Source organism: Gekko japonicus, unplaced genomic scaffold (genome assembly GCF_001447785.1).
Source record: "Gekko japonicus isolate JY-2015 unplaced genomic scaffold, Gekko_japonicus_V1.1 scaffold1825, whole genome shotgun sequence".
Taxonomy (NCBI): Eukaryota; Metazoa; Chordata; class Lepidosauria; order Squamata; family Gekkonidae; genus Gekko; species Gekko japonicus.
This window is the reverse complement of record NW_015161458.1, coordinates 107693-119173: the sequence shown is the minus strand read 5'-3', so window position 1 is coordinate 119173 and position 11481 is coordinate 107693. Positions and strand designations below refer to the sequence as shown.

The window sequence follows — 11481 nt, the reverse complement described above, 5'->3', positions numbered from 1 at the left end:
AATGGGGCAGAAGTCACTTGCCTCTCTTTCAAATGGTGGGATTTTATAGAGCTGCTGCGTGCCTACAGTAACCTAGTATCTAGATCACCTCAAAGCACTAGCCAGAAAACATGCTGATTGGTTGTGGGACCCATATTCAGCCCTAGGAACTCAAACTGTTTGAGTACAGTCCAAACATGGTAATCATAATCACTTGATATAAAATCAAACCATGTTCACTCTGTTTTCCAGTGCAATGGATAGAAAATAATAACCAATTGCAGTTATCAACTGTATGCTGAATTTCAGGTTTTGGGTAATACTGATCTTTTTATTTCTATAAGCAGCTCTGAAAAGGTTTCCACGACTCTTCTTACCCTTGTTCAGCTATATGTTGTTAGAAGAAGAGAAGAGGAAGAGATTGGATTTATACCCCGCCCTTCACTACCCAAAGGTGTCTCAGAGCAGCTTACAAACTCCTTTTCCTTCCCCTCCCCACAACAGACACCCTGTGAGGTAGGTGGGGCTGAGAGAGCACTTGACAGAAACTGTTATTTTTTCAAGAACAGCTCTTATCAGAACTATGGTTTGCCCAAGGTCATCCAGCTAGGTGCAAGTGGAGGAGTGGGGAATCAAACCCAGTTCTCCCAGATTAGAGTCCACACTTAACCACTACACCAAACTGGCTCTCCAGTTGTTAGAACCTTCTGTCCTCTCATGTTCTCAAAATAGGGATGGTTTTTTTTCCAGAATGCCTTAAATCTCTGGGTCACAAAAGTGTGCAACCCTCAGTACTTAAAATTTTAACATATATCCCTTTAGAGAAAGTTACAGAAGAGATTCTCTAACATGATATAGAGAATCTGAATCAATCACCAGATGTGCTCTTCCAGGGATTCGTATTCTCAAAAATGTACAACCAGCAGTCATACTATTTCCCCCCCTGGTTCCAATGCTCAGTAGGCACCAGGAAATCCATGGGGCACATTTCATGTGATCCCTAATGTTGTGGAATTGCTTTACCAGAACACTAAAATAATTAAAAAATTTTTTACTATGGTCACCATCAGTGCGTCCTCTAAACTTTGGAGTCTTGTGAGCAAAAATTCTACTTTGTGAGCTATTTGCGTTAAAGTTGTGAGTGAGCAATTTGGCTGTTGCATAAATTAGTTTGCCCTGGAGCCATCCATCTTGAGCTAAGACAAAAATGTGTGAGCCAGAGGCTAAAAAACTGTGAGCTAGCTCAGACTAACTCAGCTGAGAGGGAACACTGGTCACTATGAACACCAGGGGAAATCTTAAATTGTTAACGTCCGGTGAGAGCAAGGTCCTGGCGAGCCATTTCCACCAGAACTAGCAAATGAAGCAGACACAACTCCATGCAGGGAATAAATGTAGGCTGGATGGCTACACTGTTCAATAGTCTGGGGTGCTCAACAATTGTGTTCCTTTGTGTTGCACAGATGAAGCTTATTCTCCACCCCCTTACCACTCACATCCTCTGCTGCCTGCTGGCTGGAGTGTATGGTCCAAGGGGGATGTGCATGCTCTTGTGTGGGGTAACTGGGTTTCATATTCCAACACAGACCTGTTGGCCTCTGATAAGCCACAGCAGGCAGGGATGCTTGGGGTACAGGTGGTGCTAGAGGCGCAAGAGAGAGCCTCCTATGAGTGCAGGAAGGAGATGGTATGATGGGACATGGCAACCAAAACTATGGGTATGTGGGGCAGCCCATCAGCACAGCCCCATCCTCTGCAATGCAGTTTGCGATGGTCTTAAGGGTGGAAGGGTTGCTGCTGATCAGCCCACTCCCTGGCAAAAAGTGGACTTTGCTTTTGGCCACCTTCCCCTCCCTGGGGCTGAAACACTGAGCCATGGGGCAGATGGAAAAGCCTTTGTTAGAGGTGCTGCTGTGTGCAGACATCAGGGTAGAAAGCAGGTAACAGTCACACTGCCTGGCAAGACAGATCTCTGCAATTTCTGAGACTCAACACACATCTGTAGTGCACCCCAAAGTGCATTCCCTCTAGGGCTCCTGCTGCTTGAGCCATGGAACTCCACTGGAGTTGCGGTGTTGACAGGTCTTTTCTCCCTATCTTGTGGCACTCCACCTGTGGGGAGAGGGTAATATTGGGAGGGGTGTGGCCTAATCGGTGGATGGCTGCACTTGTCTGTGTCACCCATAGGGAAGTCACTGGGGCTCCATTGCTGTGGTTGCTAGGAACTCAGGCACACTCACTATGCCATTTAGGCTGTGCTGAGAGGAGCTAGTTTCTTCTCCCTTTGTGAAATGTCCACAGCAGCGCCTATGCCATGACAGAGGCCACCAACAGCTTCTCAGGATTGCACTAATGGTCATTGCTACTGAAGGTTTTCATGGTTTTGCTATTAAATGTCTTCTGGAATTTACTGAAGCACCTGTGAAGACACACCAAAAATGTCATAGTGTAATTAAAAAAAACAAACCCTAACTTGTGGAAGGTACAGCACTCCTTCATGACTTTTTTGTTTCACAGGGATAGGTATTGTGATCCTTATGCATTCTCTATCATGATTAAAACATATACTGAAATAATCAGACTAGCAAATCCAGGATATTTTTTTCCCATTTGCAGGATTTTACCATGAATGAATACTGGCGGTAGACTATCGTTTTTATCAATCAGAGCACTACCAGAAGATCTGTGATCTTCCTCATTTGTAACTGACACCTCATGTTATAAGTAAACTTTGATAATCTGTATGGAATACTTGTGTAATCTGTATGGAATACTTGTGTAATCTGTATGGAATACTTATGTATTCCATATACAGGAAACATCTATCACAAACAGGTCCCACAGCTATCTAAATATCAACCTGTACAAAATAGCATATGGAGATGGAACATCTTACTTGCATTTGGAACACAAATGTTTTTCTATTCATATGTATCACCGGAGAGTACTCATTAAAAATCTTTATGCTTCTGCATGTTTGTTGTAAATTGTTAGTTTTGTGATTAGCATATTCATAATTCCTTCTCATGCAGCTCTGGTGGTGGGAGGTGGTGCACTGCCAAGGCAACTGCATGACATTCTCCCTCCTTGTCTGAATAGTTCTTCATCATCATGGTTGTTAGTGTTGTGATAGCCAACACAAAGGAACAGTGCCCCTCCTTCCCCACTACTACTTCCTCTTCCAGCATCTCCCCTTGTTTTGTCAGTAACCTACTGTGAAATTCTAAGCAGAGTTACACCCTTCTAAACTCATTGCCATTCTACATTTAAGATAACTTAAACATGTTTAATCCGATCACACTACTTATGGCACAAGAAGAGTTTCCAGTTTAATTTTTTTCTGCAAAGACCCGCATCACTGATCCAGTCATGAGTTCCTAAGACTAACAGTCATTTAAGTTACCTTAAGGGTAGGGAGATTTCCATCAATTTTCCCCTTCTGCTGTAGCCCACTGAGCCAACCAAAATGCTGTTCCTGGGATCAGCTGACCATTAGGAAGAGCACAGGGGCAAAGTGGAGACCTGCAGTGGGAAGGAAAAATCAGTGGAAATCACTTCACCATATTAAGAAACCTGTAAGTGCCCATAAACCTTTGGAATGTGTGGCCATATACAGTTTATTGTGCATGACCCTTAAAACATGCAGAGAAAACTCTACAAGTTGACATATTCCAGTAAGAAACTGTATTAATCTTTATCATTTGAAGTCTAAACTTATTTAGATTACTGCCCATACAAGAGAAAGAAGAAAATATAAACAATGTATTATGGGAAGAGACTCACTGGTTTTATAAGCAAGCAATATTTAAGTTCTTAGTTCAAAATTAAAAGTTCTCCTCTATAACTATTACATGCCAAGTAAAATACTTGGTGAAATGTGAGTATACCCATACAATTATTAAAATGTTTCTAAATAAGTATTTCTATAGCCATGCCAGAAAAGTGCATCCCAGTTCTGAACCACCTCAGATATCATTATCCAACCCCCATAGTTAGGTCAGAACTGCCGTACTGAATTGCACCTATCTCTACTTTTTCAAAGCAGACTTTTCCTGGCGGCTATGTCAGTTTCTTTCTAATCTGAATCCAAAATGCAGCTTTTGCTTGTAATCTTTGTGCTTTGTTTGTCATATTTTAAACGTGGCAGCTTTGCTAACAACCACCCTTCAAGATTTAGCAGTGCTATGGTTTGAAAATACTGCTCTTCCTGATGCAACAGGGAATCAAATATTGTATATTATCTTAATTTGAACATAAATGATGCTTATTCATGTTAAAATACATATATGGGATTCAGTAATATTCTCTAAAGATATAATTCAATATAATAATTAACACTGAATTGGCAGTGTTAAAATATATTAAGCAGAACATAAATTATGAAGCTCTGACAAGTAGCTGACTTGAATCCAAAGATCTCTATGTGGGAGTATTTATTTATTTATTTATATTTAAATTTATACCCCGCCCTACCCCGGAGGCTCAGGGCGGCTTACAGGGCACAAGTGCCAGGTTAAAACAATATCATATGATTTAAAACAATAAATTACAATAAAAAGCAATTTACAACAATTAACAGCAAAATTCAAACAAGAAAAGAGAGATCTTAACTAACATAGCCACTTCCACATTACCTGCCTATTACAGCCACGTATATTCATGAAAAGCTGCTCCTGAGTTGCAGAGTACCATCTGGAATCACATGCAATGTGGCACAGGAGATGCAGCCGGAGGCAGAAGGTATTTCACAAACATATAGACAGTATAATGTGTGATAACAGCTCCTCACACATGTAAAAATTCCACACTAGTGCCAGCCATGACCCTTCACACAAAGTATAATCCATTCTGCTCACTGGTACATATACATTTTTTGTTGGTTCAGTTTAGAGCACTTAAAAGTCTATGTAAAACTAGCTTAAACAAATTAAAATTAAACATAGACACCACTTCTACAATAGGGTGTGCAAAAACAAAACAAAACCATAAAGTGGGAAAAAGGACTGAGTTAGCTTCTTAATTCTGGGATTAAACTAATCATATTAGGAATTCAATCCAATAGTCAGCACCATTCATTTCAACAAGAAACACATTTTCAGGTTTAACTTCCCTCCTCTACTTCACTCGAAAGGGATGAACTTAGAACTACTCACTTAAGAGATTGTACCTGCCAAACTTCAGGCAGGAATAAATATCACCATTCTGTTCTTGCAGAGCTGGCACAGGAAGGTATGCATTGGCATGATATTTCTCAGTGTTCTCACACAGATTCTACATTTAAACACAATTATACAAGGTAAGCACTCTTCCTTACCTCCATTCAAATATGCTTTCAACAGCAGAGTGCAGTAAGGTAAAGGGCAGAGGATGAGCAGCATTGGAGTTCCTCACACAAACATGCTCTTTTTCTTTTGCACTAAACTCATGCATGTTAGGCATTTCTGTGCTATTTTTAAATACCTATGCTACTTTTAAAGATGTCTGGAAGATCTCACAAATAAAATCAGTGTTTCCCTCACACAGAGAAGATGGCTATCATTACTGACCTTTGTTAAATCTCCAACATATATTTGTAGGGCATACAGGATGCCTATCACAATGAACCAAAGCCTGGGCTTCTGCCACTTCCCCAGCAGTGTCTGTAGCCCCATCTACCAGCATGGGCAAGCAAAGGGGTTTTTCCCCCCATTTTCTTCTGCAGACTGGCTTCCTAGAATAACTAACAGCCTTATAATTTTGCCTCTTAATCCAACCCGAATAGCCTTATATTTTGCCTCTTAATCCAACCCAATAGTTACAGAGAATCATAAAGCCATCCTGAAATCTGAGTGAGGAATGGCTGGAAAAAAATGGAAATGCTGTATGTAGAAATGCAAGCTGGAACAGTCCCGTCAGGTGGGAAGATGGTTACAAAAGAACACAATGCAGAATTTAAAAGAAGTTATGCTGGATCAATCCAGCATTCTGTTTCACAAAGTTGTCAACCAGATGTCCCTGGAGGCCTACAATAGGGCTGCCAAGTGGAGGCGGGGGGTGGGTAAACCCCCGCTTTGGAGGCCCAATTTCTGTCGCCACGGAATCGGATCCCGGGGGGAACTCTGCCCCCCGAAGCGCAGCGTAGCTGCGTCATCAGAGGTGATGCAACCATGTCGATCATGTTGGGGGCGTGGCCCCGATCGTCGGAGGGAAAACTCTATGGTTTTCCCTCCAACGATCGGGGCCATGCCCTCAATGTGATAGACGTCGCATGTCTCTTCCGGTGACGTGCTGGCGGCGCGCGCGAAGAGGGACGGCTCCCAGAGCGTGGTGAGGCTCCCCCGCCGGTAAAATTCACTTGGCAACCCTAGCCTACAAGTAGGGCACAGAGGTCACCCCCAAAGACAGAACTTTACTGAATCTGAAGATCAAGGTTCCATTCCTACTCTTATGTCTATTTAATGAGGATTTTAAGTTGGATTCAAACCATTAGTATATTGAAAATAATTCCACAAATTCTGCCAGTCATATCTGCATCTTAATATAATGTTTTTGACTAGAAGTCCACAAACCTAGAAAATTATCTGTATTAGCCTTCTGCTGTCCATATTATCTAGTTTCTTGAAAAAAGGAGTGGCAGCTTCAGATATGTGGCCAGAGACAGACAAAAACCTATGGAATGGTAGCAGTACATGTTAAGTGAAGGGTGGCTTGACATGGTGAACATGGATCCAGGATATACCTGGAAGCATTCCCAGAATCCATCCCATTCCCAAACTAGGTTTTGGAAGCAACCACCTAATGTGAAGAAATTCCTCTTTCCCTTTATCTTTCCATGTGAACAAAGCAGGGGAAAAAGCAATACCTTCCCAGATCACTCATCCTATGACTTGGAATAAGGCTCGTTGTGGAAATAAATAGAACAAGCTCTAGAAAGGGGCTCTGGTTGGGTGCCCCAGCCTTGGGCACTCAGCGTCAATTTCTTGTGGCAACCTCAGCAGTGTATAATGACACAGAGTCCACTGTTTTCTCCAAGGGAACTGCCATCAGAAGTGTACTTGTAATTCTGAGTGATCTCCAGCCCTCACATGAAGATTGGGAACAACTGTTCCCCAGGAGGAAATGGCTGTTTTGGAGGGTGGTGTCTACGACACTGTACTTGTCTGAGGTCCCACCCCTCCTCAAACCCCACGTTCTCCAGGCTCCACCCCTCAAAATTCCAGGAATTTCCAAACCTGGAGTTGGCAACCCTATCTCCCTAGCCAACCATCATGGTACTGTTAACTGCCCCTCTGATTTCAGGTTTCCATCTCCTTCCCCCTTCCCTGCAGCCTCTACCTAGGAAAAGTACAGACTTTCTTTGCATTGGGGACCAAAGCAGCCCACATCATTCTCCTCTCCCCCTTTTGATCTGCACAACAGCCCTGTAAGGTAGGTTAGGCTGTAAGTCTGTGAGTGGCCTGAAATCAGCTTCCACAGCAAAAACCTGGGACTGGCAGACCCTGCTCTAAAACACTAACTGCTATGTCACACTGGCTGTCATAGAGGGGCCACCTCTGCAGAGTATAATGACACAGAGTCCACCATTTTCGCAAGGGGAACTGAGCTCTGCCATCTGGAGAGCAGTTGTAATTCTTAGTGATCTCCAGCCCTCACCTAAAGATTGGCTACAATGGTTCCCCAGGAGGAAAAGTACAGTCTTTGCAGTGAGGACCAAAGCAGCTTACATAATTCTCCTCACCCCCTTTTGATACGCACAACAACCCTGTGAAGTAGGTTAGGCTGATAGTCTGTGACTGGTCCAAAATCACCCAACTCAGCTTCCACAGCAAGAACCTAGGTCTCCCCCTGAAGAAAATAACTACTTTGGAGGGTAGACTCTATGGCATTCTATGCAGCTGAGGCCTCCCATTCCCAAACACGGGTTTCCATAGACTCCACCAAAAAATCTCCAAGGATTTCCCAACCTGGAGCTGGCAACCCTAGTAAGGAGTGGCCCCAATGAGTTCCCCACAAAGGCCAAAGTAGGCCTGGAAAGGGCCTCCTGCTTTTGCCTTTTTACTGACCGAGCCAAGCTTGGTTGCCTAGCAACAGCCACTGAGGTGAAAGTGAGCCACATGGCAGTTTTGGCAGTTTATTCAGACAGGGAATGGCAGTGGGCAGGGGAGAGGAGCAGACCAAGCACCCAGCCAATGGCATGCAAGTACTCTTGAGTGATGGTTGCTGGGCAAATGGCTGATGGAGTGCACAGCACAGCCAATGGGGGAGTCGGAAAGGGCCAATATGCTGGGCTTTTATATATATATGATGCTTCTAACTATGCGCTACCTATGCGCTAACTAAGTAGGAATTCATATTCATGTTGTTTTCCCCACAACTTCATTTTCCCCCCTATATCATTCATTTATTTGAGGAAGTCGACATAGCACATAGGCTTTTAGACAAAATAATATAACATTAATTGAAATACATGAGAAAAGGGAATATTCAGCACCTTAGGAAACAGTAAATATTGTGGTGGCTCAGAGGTTAAGACGCTGAGCTGCAGACTGGAAGGTCTGTTCTTCAGCAGTTTGAGACCTGAGTGCTGCATGAGCTCCCGTCTCTGTCCCCAGCTCCTGCCAACCTAGCAGTTCGAAAGCAAGAAATTGCAAGTAGATAAATAGGTACTGCTTCAGTGGGAAGGTAACAGCGTTCCGTGCAACTTGGCGTTTAGTCATGCTGGCCACATGACCACGGAAATGTCTTCGGACAGCACTTTGGCTTGGAAACAGATATGAGCACCGCCCCCTAGAGTTGGATTCAACTGGCTTTCAAGCAAGGGAAACCTTTACTAAATATTGAATATATAATTTTTAAAATATCGAATCAAAATTAAAATATCCACAGAATCACTGCGTATTTCACTAGGCACCAAATTAATGGCAACAGCGTGAATTTTCTTTTGTAACACCGACTATTTCATTCTCAGCAGAGTTATATCCTTCTAAACCCACTCATTTCAAGTGACTTAGAAGGGTGTAACTCTCCTTAGGACTACACTGTAAGTTTTCCAGATGAGTGTATGCCACAAAACAGGGTTGTGAGTTACCAAGAAAAGTAAAATTTAGTTTATATTAACCACAAGCCTACAAAAAACCTGATAGCTAGTATGTGTAGTCCTACACTGTTCAAAGACAAGAATATCTAAGCTTCATTTGATACTGCAGATAATGACTGGTATCCACTCAATCTCCAGTTTGACTATGGAAGACACAGCTTCATAAATACACAGTGCTCTCTGCTTGTTTTTTTTTTTAAAGTCTCTCTGGATCATGGAAATTAATTAATTATATTGCCAGTTTTACATAGTCCTTGCCAGTCTTTCATAGTTTCTTTATTTTAGCATAAAAATGACAAAATGAATAATTTTAAAAATCTCTTTACATTTTAATATATGCTAATGATTAGCTTGCACGCCTCTATCTTCAAGTGATACAGAATTCAATTATACATACCACAGTTTGGTGGTTAACTTGAATCACTTCATCTCCAGCATGGATTTTCTTACACCGATCTGCAGGTGACTGAATTTAAAATAAAAGAGATGATAAAAATACAGTCCTTATTGGCTATCATCTCTCCTTTAGCAGAAGCAAGATCGTTAGGCTATGCAAACTGTTTGTTCTATTTTTTCAAGCAGGCAAAATGTGTCTTTATTATATTGAAATTTAAATATACAACATAGAGCTGTTAGGGCATATCACAGTGAATCATTTAATAAGATTCATACCAGAATGAATATAGGCACAGATATAAAGATCCAGAGGAAACATACAGCCTTATAAGAAATTGAAAAGGCTATAATATCACATAGAAGTGGTGAGGATTTCTAACAGTTCCAAAACACCCAATAATGTAAGTTATGACTATAACCATTCTTTTCCAGAACATTAATTTTTCCCCCAAGTAAACATTTTCCCTCATGAGTATATATCATCTAGTCCACAGATGAAAAAGGTAGAATAGCAAATATTTGTGATAATTCTCTTTTGCTGGAATGTAGAAGCAAGAACAAAAAAGAATACGGGACTCTGAAAATGCACAAAAGACCAAGCCTAAAAGGTGGTTATTCTCAGTTCCCCGACACCTCTCATAATCTTCCTCAGGGGGATGTGTTGAACAGTCAGACACAATATAATTATTTTTAATAAGACATATAAGAGCTGGGGTAACACCACTCTTAAAGAAATCATCTTTGGATCCATCAGATCCTGACAATTACCATTCAGTCTGGAACCTTTTGTTTCTGGGCAAGGTAATTGAGAGAGCAGCGGTGGAGCAGCTCCAGAATTTCCTGGAAGACATGTCGGCCCTGGAACCAATCCAGTCCTGCTTGTGCTCTGGTCATGGGATGGAGATGGCGCTGGTCACCCTCACAGATTATTTCCAGAGGCAGCTGGACCAAGGTGGGTTGGTGCTGCTGTTACTGCTAGATCTGACAGCAGCATTTGACATGGCTGACCATGACCTATTGACCCACTGCCTCGCCAGCATAGGAGTCCATAAGGTGGCCTTACAGTGGCTTACGTCATTTCTCCAGGATCAGGGACAGAGGGTGGCACTAGGAGAGAGGGTGTCACCCTGATACCCCATGGTATGTGGGGTCCCTTGGGGGGCTATCCTCTCCCCAATGTTGTTTAACATCTATATGCTGGCAAGGAATGTATGCCCATGACACCCAGCTGTATCTGCTGACAGACAGCTGGCTGGATGCTGCCCTATCTATCTTGGCTGAAGGGCTGGAGGCCATGGTTAGATAGCTGAAGCCAGCTGAAACTGAATCCATTGAAGACAGAGGTGCGGTGGCTGGGTAGGGGGTTCCAGGATTGAGGTGCTAACTCCTGGCTCTTGATAATGTATCTTTGACACTTGTGCAGAATGCTCCCTCTAAGTTGTGGGGTCTTGTGAGCAAAATTCTACTACATGAGCTACTGGCATTAAAGTTGTGAGTGAGCGATATGGCTACTGCATAAATTAGTTTGCTACTGCATCCTTCCTGAGCTAAGACAAAAATGTGTGAGCCAGAGGCTTAAAAACTGAGCTAGCTCACACTAACTCAGCTTAGAGGAAACATTGGCTGACCGCCAAGACCCTGGGTATGCATCTGGATACCTCCTTATCGATGGAGGCCCAGATCACAAATGGATTAGGAAACTGGCTCCTTCCCTGTCTCTCTCTGACCTAGACATAGTAATCCATGCAACAGTCACCTCCAGGCTAGAATACTGTAACTCACTCTATGCAGGACTACCCTTGAGACTGACCCAGAATTTACCTGGTCCAGAATACAGCAGCCTGGGTCCATACTGGGACCCCACTGACAGGGCACATTCATCCTGTGCTTTGCCAGCTACACTGGCTTGAGATTGAGTATCGGATAAGTTTCAAAGTTCTGGTACTAGCCTTCAAGGTCCTAAACCTAGACATTTTTACCCCGCCCTCCCTGCAAGCGGGCTCAGGGCAGCTTACAAGGGCTGCCTTTTC

At 42.9% G+C, this 11481-nt stretch overlaps 1 protein-coding gene across 1 annotated transcript in view; it reads right to left on the bottom strand.

Annotated features, from left to right (window-relative positions):
* Positions 1–11481, bottom strand: part of CNKSR2 (connector enhancer of kinase suppressor of Ras 2) — a gene marked incomplete at its 5' end in the record, with an annotated part of 227995 nt that overhangs the window by 124619 nt on the left and 91895 nt on the right. Inside the window, one exon of the mRNA XM_015429085.1 lies at positions 9453–9521. Within this exon, the coding sequence (XP_015284571.1) occupies positions 9453–9521 (69 nt within the window). The remainder of the gene's footprint in view (positions 1–9452; positions 9522–11481) is intronic.